At 38.5% G+C, this 18,961-nt stretch overlaps 1 protein-coding gene across 1 annotated transcript in view; it reads right to left on the reverse strand.

Moving 5' to 3' along the window:
• PKD1L1 (polycystin 1 like 1, transient receptor potential channel interacting) overlaps window positions 1-18,961 on the reverse strand; it is a 161,396-nt gene that overhangs the window by 18,807 nt on the left and 123,628 nt on the right. Inside the window, exons 44-46 of the mRNA XM_036739640.1 lie at window positions 18,034-18,152; window positions 15,702-15,812; window positions 1,286-1,409 (exon numbers count right to left, since the gene is read on the reverse strand). Of these exons, the coding sequence (XP_036595535.1) occupies window positions 1,286-1,409; window positions 15,702-15,812; window positions 18,034-18,152 (354 nt within the window). The remainder of the gene's footprint in view (window positions 1-1,285; window positions 1,410-15,701; window positions 15,813-18,033; window positions 18,153-18,961) is intronic.

An 18,961-nucleotide genomic window follows, 5' to 3' on the forward strand; every position in this document is an offset into this window, starting at 1 on the left:
TGCAGTAATCAGAAAGTGAAGATCTTAGAACTACTGTAGAGATTGGAGATTTTGGATAATATTTAGATTATGGGTCAGAATTTTATCAGGCTCACTCAGCATTCTAAGGAAAATGTCAACTCTCTCCCTTTCCCATTATACTTGAAAGGGGTGAGATCAGGGCAGCGATCTTCTAATGTGCAGCAAGTGAGAGTGATTCCTTTTCATCTTTGACTTCAACTCTTCATCAAAATGCTTTTATAAAAGGGAAAAAAAGATTAGAAGTAGAAAGCAAGGGTACATATAAAAGTAAATGTGGTACATCAGAAGAGGTTAGGGAAGTTTCCAAAGTAAATCTGCTCTGTCTTTGAAATTTCATGACCACATAATAGCTGTACTATGACTGCTATACATTTTGCTGAGAAGACAGCTATATCCCACAAAGTCCCACTATTTCTATAAGAATTACCAGATGAGTTATTTACTGATAAGTTACATGATGTTTTTCTGGGACCATATTCTAAATTCAGGAACCACTGCTTAGACCATTTCTAATTTCCTCATCTTACATCTTATTTGGATTTATAAGCTTTAATTGATCTCTCTCCCTCACCTCTCATACCCATTTGGTTAACAAACTCTGTCAATTCTTCTTCCTCTGAAATATCTATCACCTCTATCCTTTTTTTTCCATCTCCATGGCTGCCAACAAAGCTCAAACCCTCATTACCCAGCATTTAGACCCCTGCAACAATTATCCCACTTCCCATCTTTCCCTCCTCCAACCCAACAATTCTGCCAAAATAATCTTCTTTATACTCACATATATAACAAGAAGTTAATAAATGGTTGTTGAATGAATTAAAGATTAGCTGTTGGCATGAAAATTTCCAGAGTACATTTAATTTTTTAATTTCCCTGGCTTCACATATTGATAAGGAAATGAACACCATAATATTCTCTTCTGAGACAAGGACTGTTTATCAGTTCTGACACATTCATGAATGTACCACTAGGAAAGTGTAAAGAGTATTGAGTTCATATTAATACAGAGGATCCTGGCTTTCCATTACTAGCGGAAGAACCATTACAGAGTTGTTCCAACCATAAGTTTTGGTCAAGTCAATAAATACTTACTGAGTGCCAACCATGTGGCCACTAAAGAGATAATGACAAAGTTATCATCAAGAATCTAATTTCATGGTTTCCATGTTCAATAGGTATGCTGAATTTAAATTAGTTCTGCCTATCATAAATTATAAATTCAGAGGTGGCCTAGTTAAGAAGCCTAAAAGAGTCTCTCTACCTGAGGCTTTGGCGTATCACTATTATTCTGTTTATCCCAGTATAGGCCATCCAATAAAGTTGTCAAACTCCAGTTCCACCAGTCATCAGCATTCTTCACTTCAGTGAAAGAGTTTCTGGCATTTCTGTTTTTAAAAAGGTAATTCAGCATCAATAATTAAAATGAGAATAAAGAAAGATTACCCCCACACACACATACACATTCCTTTTTTGGCTTGATCATTTATAAATAGGACATTTTCCAGAATAAAGCTTGAATTAAAATTGGACCCACCCCTAAAGGCTTTAACTGGGTCCCATCTAATGATCTACATCTATATTTAGTAGGTTTCCATAGCATTTTTTATAAAAGTGTTTATTCAATGTGAATGTATATTTTAACTTTTAAACTTCAAGAATAACTTTAAAAAAATTTTTTTTAAAACCCAAAAAGCATGGGCTAAAAGGAAATGATAAAGTGGGAAGCAGTCAAAGACAAAGCACCCAAATGTCAAGGATTTGTAGGGGAAAAAATGTAAGAATAAGGAAATGTGAAAAGTTTCCAGCCCTAGGAAATCATGAAATCTAGTAATAATGTCTTAGGGAATGAACCAGGAAGAGTTGTCTGTTTTCTCTTTCTAACTATTTCACTAGAACAATGAGGAGACTGAAGGCTGTGACATTCAAGATCTGAGCTTAGATGGCACAAAAGAGTTATATCATTTGAAAGACTATCATGTGCATTAGATTTGTCCTGAATTGCCCTAGAAGGTAGAACTCTGAGCAATGGATGGATGTTTCAGGGTGGTACATTTATTTTTTTAATTATTGAAATTATTTTATTAAATATTTCGCAATTACATGTAAAATAATTTTTAAAATCATGTTTTAAAATTTTGAGTTTCAAATTCTCTCCCTCCCTCCCTGCCCTTTCCCTTGAGAAGGCAAACACTTTGATTTTGATTATACATGGGAAGTCATGCCAAACATATTTCCGTATTAGCCATGTTGCAAAAGAAAACAAAACAATAAAAATAAAATTTAAAAAGTATGTTTAAATCTACATTCAGAGTTCATCAGTTCTCTCTCTGGAAGTGAAAAACATTTTTCATTATGAGTCCTTTGGAATTATCTTGGATCACTGCCTTGATCAGAGTAGCCAAGTCTTTCACAGTTGATCATCCTTACAATATTGCTGTTAGTGTGCACGATGATCTTCTGGTTCTTCTTATGTCACTTTGCATCAGTTCATGTAGGTCTCCTCAGGATTTTCTGGAATAATCCTTCTTGTCATTTCTTATAGAACAATAGTATTTGATCATAATCACATACCACAACTTGTTCCACCATTGCCCAATTGATAATTATCCCCTCAACTTCCAATTCTTTGCTACCACAAAAAAAGCTGCTATAAATATTTTTGTATAAATAAGTCTTTTTTCCTTTTATATAATCTCTTTGAGATACAGATGTAGTAGTGGTATTGCTAGGTCAAACAGTATACAAAGATATATAGCCCTTTGGGCATAGTTCCAAATTGTTCTCCATAACTCAACTCTGCCAACGGTACACTAGTGTGCCAGTTTTTCCACATCCCCTCCAGCATTTGTCATTTTCCTTTTCTGTCTGATGGATGTGAGGTGGTATCTCAAAATTGTTTCAATTTGCATTTCTATGATCAGTAGCGATTTAGAGTATTTTTTCCTGTGAATAGTGATAGATTTGATTTCTTCATTTTTTAATTTGAGGCTTCGCTTGTAGCTGTTTTGATTTTATTGTCTTCTGAGTTTGTGTCTTGATCTTCTATGTCACCATAGTAGCTTTTAACAGTCAGGTTCTTTTTGCTTGCTTTTTGGCCATTTTTTCCCATCCTATTTTCTTTGGAAGTAATGCTGCCCCTCAGGGTCTCTGATTCCTTGTGGCCAGAAGTGATACTGCCCCTCAGGGCTTTTACTCCCTCTTAACCAGAAGTGCTTCTCTCTACCCTTGAACTATGTATGACCCAGAAGGTGGTAGAGGCAATGAAGTTCACTATTCTTCTGCAGTTACTTACCCTAATTTGACATAGAACATTTATTTTATGGTTTGGAGGTAGTATATTCTGTTGCTACATTTTTTACAGTGTTATTGCATTATGTGTCTGCGATTCAAATGAATTGTATCATTGACTAGATTCAGTAAATGCATTGGTTGGGGGTGGTGGCTGGTGAGCTAAGCTTTTGAGCAGATGAGGACCTATGTCGTTCTTTAAATCTGGGGCAGCTTTCCTGGGGACCTATGAATGAAGAGATGCCCTTACTACACTCCTTTGTGAGTAAATGATCCTAGACATAAAAGCTGGGGAAAACATTGCCAGAATATAATAATAATGCTTTGTTCAAAACCCCTCCCTTCCAAATTCTGAATAGAATTCTTAACTTTCTGTTCTGAAAACTGTAGGGTGGTATGCTATAGAAAAATGTTTACTTTCATAGCTTCTTTTAGGTCCAAAGCTGTGATCCTATGGAATATCATGGACTTAGAGGATATAATCCTGTTGTGTTTTTTTGCAACTATGGACAAAACTAATAATGGCCCTTGATTATTTCATAAACTAAATTAAGTGGTGCTATAAACTGAAATTTTGGCACCTTGGACAATCTGTACAAATGTAGGTTATGATGCAGAAATAAGAAGATAAACTTTGCTGAGGAAGTAAAGGGAGAGATCTTAGTATATGTCCTGTCACAAGGAAACACCAAAGAACAGAAGGCTACTGTCCTAGAGAGCACTAGGGTCACCTGATGAGCTCATCAGGGCTGTATCCTTCCAAGAAGAAAAAGAAATCAAGATGCCTGCTTGTGGGTAGCTGTCTATTTTTAACTTATTATTCTTGCTAACTAGGCATTGGATTAAGTTATTTTTATACTATCGAAACACCGTAAGATGTGAATGTAACATATTTTTAAATTATACAATCTTTTAAAATTAGTATTTAAAATTTTGATTCTATTGAATTTCTGTGCCCTATGGTAAATCTCAAGTCATCCCCATCACCATGCTTACATAATTCTGAATTTAATGCAAGGTCCAGATCTGGCCTAAGGCCCACAATTTCCCCACCCAAGCTGTGTATTTGAGGAATGTCTTAAATTTATTTTCAGAGAATAGAATCATAGAATTTTAGAGATCCCATTGTTCAGGGCCTATATTTTATGGATGGGGAAATTGAGGCCCAAAGATATTAAGTAATTTGTCCAAAGTTCCAGAGCTAGTTAGTGGCTCATTCTGGGTGAGGGAAATGTGTGGGGTAAGCGACATGGAATCAGGAGACTCAGGTTCCAAGCTCAGCTTTGTTGCTTCACAGAAATGTGACCATGGACATGCATCCGACCCCACCCCAACCTCCAGATTTCCTATTTGTAAAATAGGAAAAGACTATCTCACAGATATGTTGTGAGGAAAAATACTTTGTAAGCCTTAAAGTGTTATATAAATGTAAGTAGTTATTGGCATAGTCTGTACACTCTACCAACACAGATGTAGAAGACTTTAGTGACGGGGACTGGGCCTGTCATTTCAGGGGCATAAGGAATTCCAGATAAGGAAACTCCTTCCTTCAATGCAGATCAGCACCTGTCTGTATCTTCTGGGGAGTAGTGAGATGGAACAGTGGATAGAGCCCTGGGCCTGGAGTCAGGAAGTTATGTTGTTCAGCTGATTCAGTTGTGTCCGATTCTTTGTGGCCCCGTTTGGGGTTTTCTTGGCAAAGACGGTGGAGTGGTTTGCCATTTCCTTCTCCAGCTCATTTTACAAATAAAGAAACTGATACAAACAGGGTTGAGTGACTTGCCCAGGGTCACACAACTAGTAAGTGTGTGAGGCTGGATTTAAACTCAGGAAGATGAGTCTTCCTGACTCCAGGCCAGAACTCTATCCACAAATCCAGTCTTAGATACTAACTGTGTGAACCTGAGCGAGTCACATAACCTCAATTCCTTCAACTCTAAAATGGAGATGATTATAGCACCTACCTCCCAGGGTGCTTGTGAGGATCAAATGAGATTTTGTAAAAAGTGGTTGGCAAATAGGTGTTATAGAAATGCTAACTATTTACTACTACTACTACCACCACTACTACTACCACTAGTACTACTACTACTACTACCACCACCACTACTACTATTACTACTACCACCACTACTACTACTACTACTAGTACTACTACCACTACTACTACTACTACTTACTACTATTATTATTATAACTATTATTATTTTAATCTTGCAGTACTTCCTAGAGAACTGAGAGACTGTGACTTGCCCTAGGTCACAGAGACATTGTATGTCAGAAGCCAGGACTGAATCCAGGCCTGCTAGACTTCAAGGCTAGCTCTTTTTCCATTATATGAGGCTGTCTTTCTTAACAGATTTATGGATTATTTATTGAAAGAGTAAAGCTAAAGGACCAAAGAATATTCTGGTCATGACTGTATTAACTAGATTCATCTAGAATGCTAAGCAATGTTAAGACTTGCAAAAAGTAATGGATGTTGATGTTTCAAGGAGATTATATACTGTAGGGAGAAAAAAAAAATCTAATGTAAACATTCCAGCTTAAGGTTTTGATATATAAATATCCCTACCTGAAGTCAGGCCCTTAGGGGCCTATGGAGTCATTAGGATGGCTAGGACTAGACCCAGTCAAATACCAGTCCACAACCCTCAAAGGAGGCTCAAGAATCTGAACCATTAGTCTGAGAGCATTAGATATATGTACACGTTAGACATTTTACAAATATTATCTCAGCTGGGAAATTACTCATTTTAATATCAAAAGGCTACAATTCAGATTAAATATCTGTACGGTGATGCTGATTTATGAAACATGAGATAAAAAATAAACTAGCAGGGCTCATTTGAAAAAGTTTTTTTCCCCCCTTTCCAGTTTGTTTTTAATTTCTTTTGGATGGCTTGAACTAAAATACTGTTCTCCTAGTCTACATACTAGCGCCATCTATTGGCACCAGCTGGCTAAAGACTTCAAATAACCATTCCATCCTTAAGCGCTCAACTACTAAAAGTTGATCATTGATGGAAACTGTTGGTGTTTTTTGCAAAGGGGGAGGCAGATCTGCACAGTTAATTTCACTGGTGGAATGTTTATAAATAGCAAGCTTGATTTACAGGGTTACTTGATAGCCTCAAAGGACTGATTTAACCAGGACAGAGAAATTCACATTGTTAGCTAGCCATAAAAGTGACAAGTATGTAGACTTGGGTTAGCCATTATTTGGCTAGACATCAAATATCATTTCTCACTGTGGGATTAAAAATAAATATTTGACAAAATATTTGATTTAGCTGATAAATTTTGCAAAAAAAAAAATTCTGTAACAATCATTTGCATAAAACCTTCTGAGAGAAAGCCTCCATTAATGAAACTTTCAGAATCAGTCAGCAAAATGCTTAACTTGACTGGGGATGCCAGTAGGCCAGGCTATCTGGTACTTAACATTCTCTTCCCATGCCTAGTCATGTATGTAGAATTGATGCCTTCTGAGGCATCCGCACAGAACAAGTGTTTTTAACCTTGTTTTATCTTACATACCCTTGGGTACTCTGGTTAAACCTATGAATAATGTTTTTAAGTGTACAAAATAAAGTATATAGGATGACCATGGAAACTAAGTCATATAGAAAGTTATCAAAATATATTTTTTAATTCACAGAAATAGAGTCTATGTTGTACAGCTAAAAGAGCACTGAATTAGGAAATAAGAACATGTGGATTCAAATCCATGCCCTGCCATTTGCTACCTCTATGATTATGGGCGAGTCATTTTATTTTGCTGTCCCACATTTTCATCATCTGTTAAATGAGGGGGTTAAACTGGCATCCTCAGTCAAGTGAAGCATTTTGCCAACTTATTCTGAAAGTTTCATTAATGGAGATCTCTAAGGTCTTGTCCAGGTCTCTGGGTCTATGGTCCTTGTGCTTCTGTTTAGCTTGCTGATACTGATGGATCCATTTAGTAGTCATCCTGGATGTTAGACTATCCCACCCATGGACTAACAGCAAATGTTTTAGCCTTGCCATAAGGAAATCTGGGTGCAAAGGCTAGCATTGTCACTTAGTATCATGGATTTAGTCATAGAAGGGATCTTATAAGCCATTTCATCCAATCTCTTCATTTTACAAATATAATAGAAGTTTGAAAAGAACTGGAATTCAAGGCTTTGTAGAACAGAGAGAAAACACTATGCAAATAAGATATTCGTAAAGCACTTTGCACAGCTACTTAATAAATGCTTGTGTTTTTCCTCTTCTCCTATCCCTCCCTTTTACCCCTGAGAGCTAATAGGAACTATGGCACAGTCTTTGAGACAAGGTAGACTTGAGTCATGCCTGGGAAACTAATTCAATGTCTTCTTAAAAGAGATACACACAGTTCATGAGAGAAAAAGTAAATGGAAGGAGTGGGAATTTCAAAAGCAGCAGCAGAAGTAGTAATGGGTGTCAGATATAAACTGAAGCAGAAAGAGTCAGTGGCCTAGGAGCAGCAAGCAAAAAGAGAAATTGAGAGAATGAAAAAAGAGTACAAAAAGGAGAGCCATGATGCCATAGAAAAGGTACAGGTCAAGGAGGGCCATCAGCCCCTGTGGGGTATCTTGGCCTGAAACTACCAGTTGTATCCATCTTATCTTGGACAAGGGGGAGAATACAAAAGATCTGCTCTTGCCCAAGTTCTACAACTTCCTCTCCCCTTTTGCCTGTCCCACAACTCCACTAATCTATTCTGTTGCTTTAAAAAATAACCCAAACATTTCCTATATCCTGAATTTTGCCTCAAATATGCAGAAGCCAGAGGTTAGCTAGAGATAAATTTAAGATAGGGCAGAGAACTAAGTCTCTGCCTAAATGTTAGGAATTTTCCTAATTGGGCTTTCCGAGCAATTGTTATCAGATTCCCAACTTTCATCTAACAAAACTCCATAAAGCAGCAGAGGAGGCAACCACGAGGGATCATTACCTTGCCCCCTTGGTTTTTTTAAAAAAGAGCTAATTGTTGTAACATGAGTGGCTGAATAAAGTCTCCAGAGAAAAGGGGGCAGGGAAGAAAAGAGTTCCGATGAATACCAGCTGGCCAATTGTACCTTCCACAGCAACAGTCACAACCACAGTATTTATACAGTAGGGAAACTGAGGCCCTGAGAGCTTAAATGCAGGGTCACATAGGCAGTAATTGGAAGACAGGATTTTAACCCCACAGATTTTCTGGCTTCAAAGCCAATGTTCCATCTACTGTATCACTAGACATGGAACTATGTGACTCTCACTTTCCTCATATTCAAAATGGGCATGATAATGCTTGGGAATATTATATAAATACGAGCTATTATCCTCTTCCAGACTCCCGCTCAGCCACTCCCAGGTGGAGCCATCTCGGATACTTCCCCTTGTCTTATATACTTCAGCACTGATCATTTCACTTACCAGTAGCTGGGTCCCCATTCCCAGACAAACAATCAGCATATTCCAACAGTGCTGAGAAGAAATGATCCTATCACTTTACTTTAAAGTGTACTATATGGGGGGCGGAGCCAAGATGGCGGCTGGTAAGCAGGGAATAGTGTGAGCTCCATATCGAGTCCCTCCAAAAACTTATAAAAAATGGCTCTGAACCAATTCTAGAACGGCAGAACCCACAAAACAGCAGAGGGAAGCAGGGCTCCAGCCCAGGACAGCCTGGATGGTCTCTGGGTGAGGTCTATCCCACACGGAGCTGGGAGCTGGGAACGGAGTGGAGAAGAGCCCAGCCTGAGCGGCATGGACCATCCAGACCAGAAGCCAGGTGGAGGAGGCCCCAGTGCCCTGAATAAGTGAGCTGCGGCAGTTACGAGACTTCTCAACCCACAAACACCAAAGACTGCTGAGAAGGTTAGTGGAAAAAGCTGCGGGAGTGGAAGGAGTTCGCGGTTCGGCTTCCAGCCCCTGGGGCAGCGGAGGTGGGGCAGCTACGGCTGTTGCTGCTTCCGGCTCCAGGCCCACCTGGTGGGAGGAATTAAGTGGCAGATCAGAGCAGGGGTGCACAGCCTGCTGAAGATCTAAGCCCAGTTCGGGTTGGGGGTTCTTTGGGAAGGAGCAGTGCTGGTCTGGCAGAGCTGGCACCTCCCCCCCAAACGTGGAACATAGAACTCTGTAGTCTACAAGCAGTCATACCCCACTGAAAAACTCAAAGGTCAAGTTAGTTGGCTGGGAATATGGCCAGGCAGCGAAAACGCACCAAGATTCAGTCTCAGACTTTGCATTCTTTCTTTGCTGACAAAGAAGACCAAAACATACAGCCTAAAGAAGTCAATAAAGTGCAAGAGCCTACACCAAAAGCTTCCAAGAAAAACATGAACTGGTCTCAGGCCATGGAAGAGCTCAAAAAGGATTTGGAAAAGCAAGTTAGAGAGGTAGAGGAAAAATTGGGAAGAGAAATGAGAAGGATGCGAGAAAACCATGAAAAACAAGTCAATGACTTGCTAAAGGAGACCCAAAAAAATACGGAAAAATACACTGAAGAAAACAACACCTTAAAAAACAGACTAACTCAAATGGCAAAAGAGCTCCAAAAAGCCAATGAGGAGAAGAATGCCTTGAAAGGCAGAATTAGCCAAATGGAAAAGGAGGTCCAAAAGACCACTGAAGAAAATACTACTTTAAAAATTAGATTGGAGCAAGTGGAAGCTAGTGACTTTATGAGAAATCAAGATATTATAAAACAGAACCAAAGGAACGAAAAAATGGAAGACAATGTCAAATATCTCATTGGAAAAACCACTGAGCTGGAAAATAGATCCAGGAGAGATAATTTAAAAATTATTGGACTACCTGAAAGCCATGATCAAAAAAAGAGCCTAGATATCATCTTTCAAGAAATTATCAAGGAGAATTGCCCTGATATTCTAGAGCCACAGGGCAAAATAGAAATTGAAAGAATCCATCGATCGCCTCCTCAAATAGATCCCAAAAAGAAATCTCCCAGAAATATTGTCGCCAAATTCCAGAGCTCCCAGATCAAGGAGAAAATACTGCAAGCAGCCAGAAAGAAACAATTTGAATATTGTGGAAACCCAATCAGAATAACCCAAGATCTGGCAGCTTCTACATTAAGAGATCGAAGGGCTTGGAATGCGATATTCCGGAGGTCAATGGAGCTAGGATTAAAACCTAGAATCACCTACCCAGCAAAACTGAGTATCATGTTCCAAGGCAAAATATGGACTTTCAATAAAATGGAGGACTTTCAAGCTTTCTCAGTGAAAAGACCAGAACTGAATAGAAAATTTGACTTTCAAACACAAGAATCAAGAGAAGCATGAAAAGGTAATCAAGAAACGGAAATTGCAAGGGACTTACTAAAGTTGAACTGTTTTGTTTACATTCCTACATGGAAAGATGATGAGTATGATTCATGAGACCTCAGTATTAGGGTAGTTGAAGGGAATATGCATATATATATATGCATATATATATGTTTATGTATATATATAAGTGAATGTGTATGTATGCATGTATCTATGTGTATATGTATGTATGTGTATGTATGTGTGTATATATATATATATGTAAAAGAAAGAGAGCAGACACAGGGTGAGTTGAGGATGAAGGGAAGATAGCTAAAAGAAATAAAATGAAATTAAGGGATGAGAGAGTAACTTACTGAGAGAGGGAGATAGGGAGAGATAGAATGGGGTGGATTATCTCCCATAAAGGTGGCAAGAGGAAGCAGTTCTAGGAGAGGAGGGGAGTGGGCAGGTGAGGGGGGAATGAGTGAACCTTGCTCTCATCAGATTTGGCCTGAGGGGGAATATCATACATACTCAGTTGGGTATCTTACCCCACAGGAAAGAAGAGGGAGGAAGATAAAAAAAAAAAAAAAAGGCAGGGGGATGATGGAGTGGAGGGCAGATGGGGGTGGAGGTAATCAAAACAAACACTTTGGAAAGGGGACAGGGTCAAGGAAGAAAATTCAATAAAGCGGGATGGGTTGGGAAGGAGCAAAATGTAGTTAGCCTTTCACAACATGAATATTGTGGAAGGGTTATACATAATAATACATGTGTGGCCTAGGTTGAATTGCTCAACTTCTTAGGGAGGGTGGGTGGGAAGGGAAGAGGGAAGGGAATTTGGAACTCAAAGTTTTAAAATCAGATGTTCAAAAACAAAAAAACTTTTTGTATGCAACTAAAAAATAAGACACACAGGCAATGGGGCGTAGAAATTTATCTTGCCCTACAAGAAAGGAAGGAAAAAGGGGATGAGAGGGGAGGGGGGTGATAGAGGGGAGGGCTGACTGGGGAACAGGGCAACCAGAATATACGCCATCTTGGAGTGGGGGGGGAGGGCAGAAATGGGGAGAAAATTTGTAATTCAAACTGTTGTGAAAATCAATGCTGAAAACCAAATATGTTAAATAAATAAATTGCATTATAAAAAAAAAAAAAAATTAGATTGGAGCAAGTGGAAGCTAGTGACTTTATGAGAAATCAAGATATTATAAAACAGAACCAAAGGAACGAAAAAATGGAAGACAATGTCAAATATCTCATTGGAAAAACCACTGAGCTGGAAAATAGATCCAGGAGAGATAATTTAAAAATTATTGGACTACCTGAAAGCCATGATCAAAAAAAGAGCCTAGATATCATCTTTCAAGAAATTATCAAGGAGAATTGCCCTGATATTCTAGAGCCACAGGGCAAAATAGAAATTGAAAGAATCCATCGATCGCCTCCTCAAATAGATCCCAAAAAGAAATCTCCCAGAAATATTGTCGCCAAATTCCAGAGCTCCCAGATCAAGGAGAAAATACTGCAAGCAGCCAGAAAGAAACAATTTGAGTATTGTGGAAACCCAATCAGGATAACCCAAGATCTGGCAGCCTCTACATTAAGAGATCGAAGGGCTTGGAACACGATATTCTGGAGGTCAATGGAGCTAGGATTAAAACCTAGAATCACCTACCCAGCACAACTGAGTATCATGCTCCAAGGCAAAATATGGATTTTCAATAAAATAGAGGACTTTCAAGCTTTCTCAGTGAAAAGACCAGAACTGAATAGAAAATTTGACTTTCAGACACAAGAATCAAGAGAAGCATGAAAAGGTAATCAAGAAAAAAAAACAAGAAAAAGAAATTGCAAGGAACTTACTAAAGGTGAACTGTTTTGTTGACAATCCTACATGGAAAGATGACGAGTATGATTCATGAGACCTCAGTATTAGGGTAGCTGAAGGGAATATGCATACATATATGTTTATGTATATATATATATGGGTGAATGTGTATGTATGTATATATCTATGTGTGTGTGTATATATGTATATATGTATATATATATTTATATCTATATATATATAGAGAGAGAGAGAGAGCGGACACAGGGTGAGTTGAAGATGAAGGGAAGATATCTAAAAGAAATAAAATCAAATTAAGGGATGAGAGAGAAACATACTGAGAGAGAGATAAGGAGAGATAGAATGGGGTGGATTATCTCGCATAAAGGAGGCAAGAGCAAGCAGTTCTGTGGGAGGGCGGATGAGGGGGGAATGAGTGAACATTGCTCTCATCAGATTTGGCCTAAGGAGGGAATACCATACATACCCAATGGGGAATCTTACCCCACAGGAAAGAAGAGGGAAGAAGATAAAAATAAATGGGGGGGATGATGGAGGGAAGGGCTGATGGGGGTGGAGGTAGTCAAAAACAAGCACTTTCGAAAGGGGACAGGGTCAAGGGAGAAAATTCAATAAAGGGTGATGGGTTGGGAAGGAGCAAAATATAGTTAGTCTTTCACAACATGAGTATTGTGGAAGGGTTATACATAATGATACACATGTGGCCTATGTTGAATTGCTTGACTTCTTAGGGAGGGTGGGTGGAAAGGGAAGAGGGGAGAGAATTTGGAACTCAAAGTTTTAAAAACAGATGTTCAAAAAAAATAAAATTAAAAAAAAGTGTACTATATGGAATGGATAGTTTACACCCTTGGAATTCTGACAAGACAAAAGAAAGATTATGGCTTAGATGATACGGACATAGAACTTTGGAAATAGAAATGGTTGACCAAATCCAAGGTTTTAGAGATAGAAGGTACCTGAGAAGTCAAACTTCATTTTCCAGATGAGGAAACTGAGTCTGCTCCCACACACTCCCCCCAAAAAAAGGAGTTAAGTGATTTGTTCAAGGTCACACAACCAGGAAGTCATAGAGCTTGGATTTGAACCCAGGTCCTGGGACTCTAATTCCAGTACTTCTTCCATGGAATTACAATGCTTCTCTGTGTGAGATGAAAGAGTATTGTTTTATCATGATTTTGAGACTATCACTATCTAAACAATGATTGTCTAAAAAAATTATATAGGCAATATTAGAAAAATAAATGGACATGTTTCTTTCTCTGACTCCCTTCTTTCCCAGATCATGATGCTGTAATAGAGAGCTGGGTGACTGTTGGACAAGAAAATGAAGGGAAAACTCTGGAAGACTGGCTTTCTTTCTGAATCTGACCCGTTGGACCTTTCCTTAAGGGGATTTGGTGCAACACTGATTTTAAAAGGTAACAGTGGAGAAGGCCAAAGGCACAGATGACTTTAAAGTTCTGAGCTCAGAGTTTAGTGATAAGCTCATTTGGGGAAAAATGGAACAAACAAAACAAAGCAAAACAAAAAAAAAATCCTTAAGCATACTCAATAAAACTTCAAGCAATACAAACAATATGGGGGCATATATGAAATCCTTATAAATGATTTTGGCTCTATTCTGACAACTCAGTAATTCTGCCCTTTCATTTGAGGACCTTAAAGATCTTTCAGGCAGCTTAGGTGACACAGTGGATAGAGTGGTGGGCCTGGAGTCAAGAATACTCATCTTCCTGAGTTCAAATCTGGCCTCAAACACTTACAAGCTGGGTGACCCTGGGCAAGTCACTTGACTCTGTTTGCCTCCACTCCAGTATCTTTGCCAAGGAAACCCCTAATGGGGTCATGAAGAGTTAGACGTAACCAAAACAAGTGAACAATGAACAAAGACATTTCAATAACCTGTTCTGATATAGCATCGAGGACCTTTAGGATCTTAAAGCTTCTTATGACAGAATTTATAAAGTAGGCAGTTCTTAGTATATCCATTAAACAAAATGAAAAATAAAATACCTGACTAAGTCCCTGGCTCACCCATGGAGAGCAATACTAGGAATGAGAGTCTCTATGAGTCTCTTTGTAAACATTATTCACAATTTAAAGAGGCTGTTAAAACACAATATCTGATTTGCCCAAAGTTTTATGTAACCCAGAGGTTACATAAAATTAAAATCTAAACTTATCACTCAGAGCACTCCCTCCTGTGGGAAGAGGAAGAGAAAGGAACAAGCATTTATTAAGTGCCTACTATGTGCTAGGCACTAGAAATAAAAAAAGAGGCAGAAGACAGTCCATGCAGGTTAATGGGGGGAGTCAACATGCAATCAAATATATACAAACAAGGTATATATTGGATAAATAGGTAATAATAGAGGAAAGGCAATGAAATTAAGAGGGGCTGAGAAAGGCTTCCGGTAAAAGATGGGATTTCAGTTAGGACTTTAAGAAAGCCAGGGAGGTGATTAGATAGAATGGAGGAGGGAGAGCTTTCCAGAGACAGCCAGAAGAAATGCCTGGAGCTGAGAAATGGAATATCTTGTTTATGGAACAAGCAGGAGACCATGGTCACTGGACCGAAGAATACGAATATAAGGTGTAAGAAGACTGGAAATGTAAATCATGAAGGGTTTTGAATGCCAAATAGAGGTAATAAGGAACCTATTATTGAATAAGGGGTGGGGAAGGGGTGACATCAGACCTGTGTTTAGGAAAATCTCTTTAATGGAGGATGGACTGGAATGTGGAAAGACTTGAGGTAGGCAGATTGCAATAGTCCAGGAATGACATGATAAGGGCCTACACTAGAGTGGTGGCAGTGTCAGGGGGCAGAAGGAGATGTATTCAAGAGATGTTGCAGAGGTGAAATCAGGTATTTGGCAACAGCCTAGATGTGGGAGGTGGGAGAGGGAAGCGTGAGAGAGCATGAGGAATCCAGGATTATTCCTAGATTGTGAGACTGACAGACTTGGAGGATGGTTATTGCCCTCTACAATAACAGGGAAGGTAGCAGAGAGGGGAGGGTTTAAGGGAAAAGATAATGAGCTCTCTTATGGACATGTGGAGTTTGAAATGTCTACAAGACATCCACTTCAAGATGTCTGAAAAGTAGTTGGAGATGTGAGGTTGAAGGCCAGTAAAGACTTCTCAGAATAACGTTTTTAAGCGCACAAAATAAACCTAAGATAACAAAGTAAGAGAATTTTATTGAAATACAGTTATCAAAATGTATTTTTTAAAACAAGTTCACAAACCTGTTTAAAACTTACCTTGTGAATTCATTACGGATGGCTTGATTAAGAACATATTCATGATGGGAATTTTTTCCAAATATGATAAATAAAAGTAGAAACAACATTAGTACATAGTTGAAAAAGTTTCTGCAGGGGGAAAAAAAAACAAGAGCCATTAATTTGCTGAACAATAATAACAGCTACGACAGCAATAATACTTTTAACAAAAGTTATAATAGCAAGCATTTCTATAGTGCTTTGAGGTTTGCAAAGTACTTTACAAATATCTCATTTGATCCTCACAACTGCCCTATCATAAATGCTATTATTATCCCATTTTACTGAAGTAGAGGTTAACTAGTTATACTAGCTAAATAGTGTAACTAACAAAGTTAAACTACTAATCTTGCTAGTAAGTGTCCGAGGCTTGATTTGAACTAAGGTCTTCCTAACTTCAGGTCTAGCTGCTATGCTACTAAGCTCCCTCTAGTACTTAATCTGTATAGAGCATTTTCAATTTTGAAAAACACTTTACCAAGATTACCCCAATCTCGCAACAATTCCATAAGGCAGGCATTATAGGTATGAATTATTGCTTTCTTTTACAGATGAGGTCACTGTGACTCCATGGTCATAGAGCTAATAAGTATTAGAGATGGAATTTGAACTTCCTGACTCCAAGCTCATAACTACTGGAACCACACTGTCATAACTTCACAGAACTGACTAAGGCACAGAAAGTTTATAATATGCATTGGTGGAGGCTGTACCCACATGATTGAAATCGTGGATCCTTGAAATATTAAACTAAGTAATTCCCACTCAAAGTACAGCTAATTGGGAAACCAAAGAACATTGTATGTATCAATTTTCTCAGGGTTTAATATTTAGAGGCTATGAGGTATTAGTAAGCCTTTCAGCCAATGGAATGAAATGCTGATGATTGAAATTCAAGCATCATAGAATAGGGTGGGGAGAAATATTTGGGTTTTTCTTCATATTTGTGAAATCATATAACATAAGCTACTGCCTACTTCTGCCCATGTGTAATGCCAGCCCAGAAGGTTCAGAGGATTTAGAACTAGGATTGACCTTAAAGATGATCTAGCACAACCTTCTGTTTTTGATGATACGGAAAGTGAGGATAAAGGGAAATGTGATATTTGGAGGACTAAATTATAATATAGGTGATTTGATTTGGAAAAAGAACAGAATGTTACCTTATCACTGTTTGGGGTTCTGTTTTGCCTTGACAAGTTGATGGAAATTACTGTTTTCAACTCATCTTTTTCTACTGAGCAGTGATTCTCTACATTTGTCTCCTTAAAAATGATCATGATGTATTTTAGATCTGACCTTGGAGGGGCTCTACAGAAATTCAGGAGTAGACAAAAACTAGCCTTGACCTTGACTTCCTTCCTCTACTCTTAATTTAGTGCCCACTCTGTGAAGCAATCTTGAGGGTTCAGATAACAACTCTTCCTGAAAATTACAACACTGGATTGCCTGGAACTTGGATCATTCTAACAGAGCATGAGTTCACATCATTCTATCTTCACATCTCCTGCAAAATAATTTTTATTTGGATGACCTTGCCTAGTTTTTCATTTCTCTCAGTGCCCTTTGGATGTTTGGGATATAGCTTTTAGGCAGCTTATCATGAGTATCAGAATTCCATCTGGGCGACTTGCTGACACACTTCCAATAAATGCCATATACCAATAAAACCATAACATTTCTCTTTGGAAAAATAACTACTTTGAGAATGTATTTCATATTAGAATGGGGAGAATGACATCCCACATTAGACAAGCAACATCAACTCCCATTTCTATAGTACTTTCAAGGTATACAATGCACAATGATACAAGTATAATCTGCCTCCCACTCACCATTTTATAGAGGAGGAAATCAGTAAAGTGAAGTGACCATGCTCATGGTCACACAGCTGCTAAGTGCCTAGGATTTGAACCCATGTCTCCTGATCCCCAGTCCAGTGGTTTTTGTGCTAAACTACAACTGCCTCTCCAGAATAAGTAATGAAGTAGTTTTAAAAAGAAAGATGATTAAGATTGGTAACTACATGACATACTTTATATGATTTTTTTAGGGGGCAACAGTTGATCATTGTTTATTCACAAGCCATGTTGGAGAGGTTGACTTGAAAGTATGGTTGTTAAGATGAAAGGAAATGGCTTCGGGGAAATCAGTGTTGGATTTTTTTTTAATAAGGCAGTAGTTCCAGGAGGGATGGGGTGAGTGTGGAAGGGAGAGGAAACAATTCTGCTCTTGCACTTTAAAGTCAGAAATAAACTTGTCCCAGAACCTTGGAGTAAAGAAAACTGAAAGAAAGGCATATTTTTCCTACCTCGATGCTGTTTGTAAGAAGACCTCTTTTCTAATTCTCCCTCTGGCTTCTTTCAATTGGGCTGAAGTTGGTGGGTGAACCCATTGTAAGTAGCGTGCTCTTTGACGGGCCACTAGTATCTGTCAGAGAGAAACATACCATTCATTAGTCATGCTGGAAGGAGAAAATAAAAGAGTTACCCAGAATTCTGTCCAAACCAAGAAATTAAGTCACCACAAGGTTGCATATTTCACCTTATAATTTAACAACAATAATCCACCAGTGATTCTAGATGGCCATGAATTATGGAACACCACCAACTTGAAAGAATCAAAATTATAGGTAGGTGGCATGCTAAGGATTAAAACACTGGAGACTTCATTTTCTATGTTTGGAGTACAGAGGGAATTCCCTACTGGGAGAAGTTCCATGAATTTCATTTCCCATGGGGCTTTATGTCTAGCTTCAGTCAAGGCATTGCCAAGCCTTGGAAAGAACTTGGTAGAGAGTCTTCCGGGTGGTAGGAGAGGTACTTTACTTTAAAGGAGAGTTCAGAGCACAAGCATGGGGATAAAATTAGAATGGAGAGATGAAGGAGAAGCACATGTACTTTGATGTACTAAGTACTAAATGTACTAAGAGAAGGATCCAACAATCCCAGCAGAATCCTGATGGCCTTGGAGCTGCTGTTAAGAGTCTTCAGCAGATCCCCTGCCTGTCCAAAGAAGCTTCAATAGATCTCCAACCTGCTCTGTAAGGCTCCCACAGAGCTCCAAAAGGCAAACAGCATGGAAACTTAATCTTTCTACCTCTTGGAAAATGATTCTATAAGCAACCATCCTTTACACAATATAAAGCTTCACTTTATTCTTTGTAAGATATGGCAGTTTGCCGATGCCCAGCTTGTATCTTTCCATTACCTTTAGGTGATTTTTCCATTTTAATTTTT

Source organism: Trichosurus vulpecula, chromosome 9 (assembly GCF_011100635.1).
Source record: "Trichosurus vulpecula isolate mTriVul1 chromosome 9, mTriVul1.pri, whole genome shotgun sequence".
Taxonomy (NCBI): domain Eukaryota; kingdom Metazoa; phylum Chordata; class Mammalia; order Diprotodontia; family Phalangeridae; genus Trichosurus; species Trichosurus vulpecula.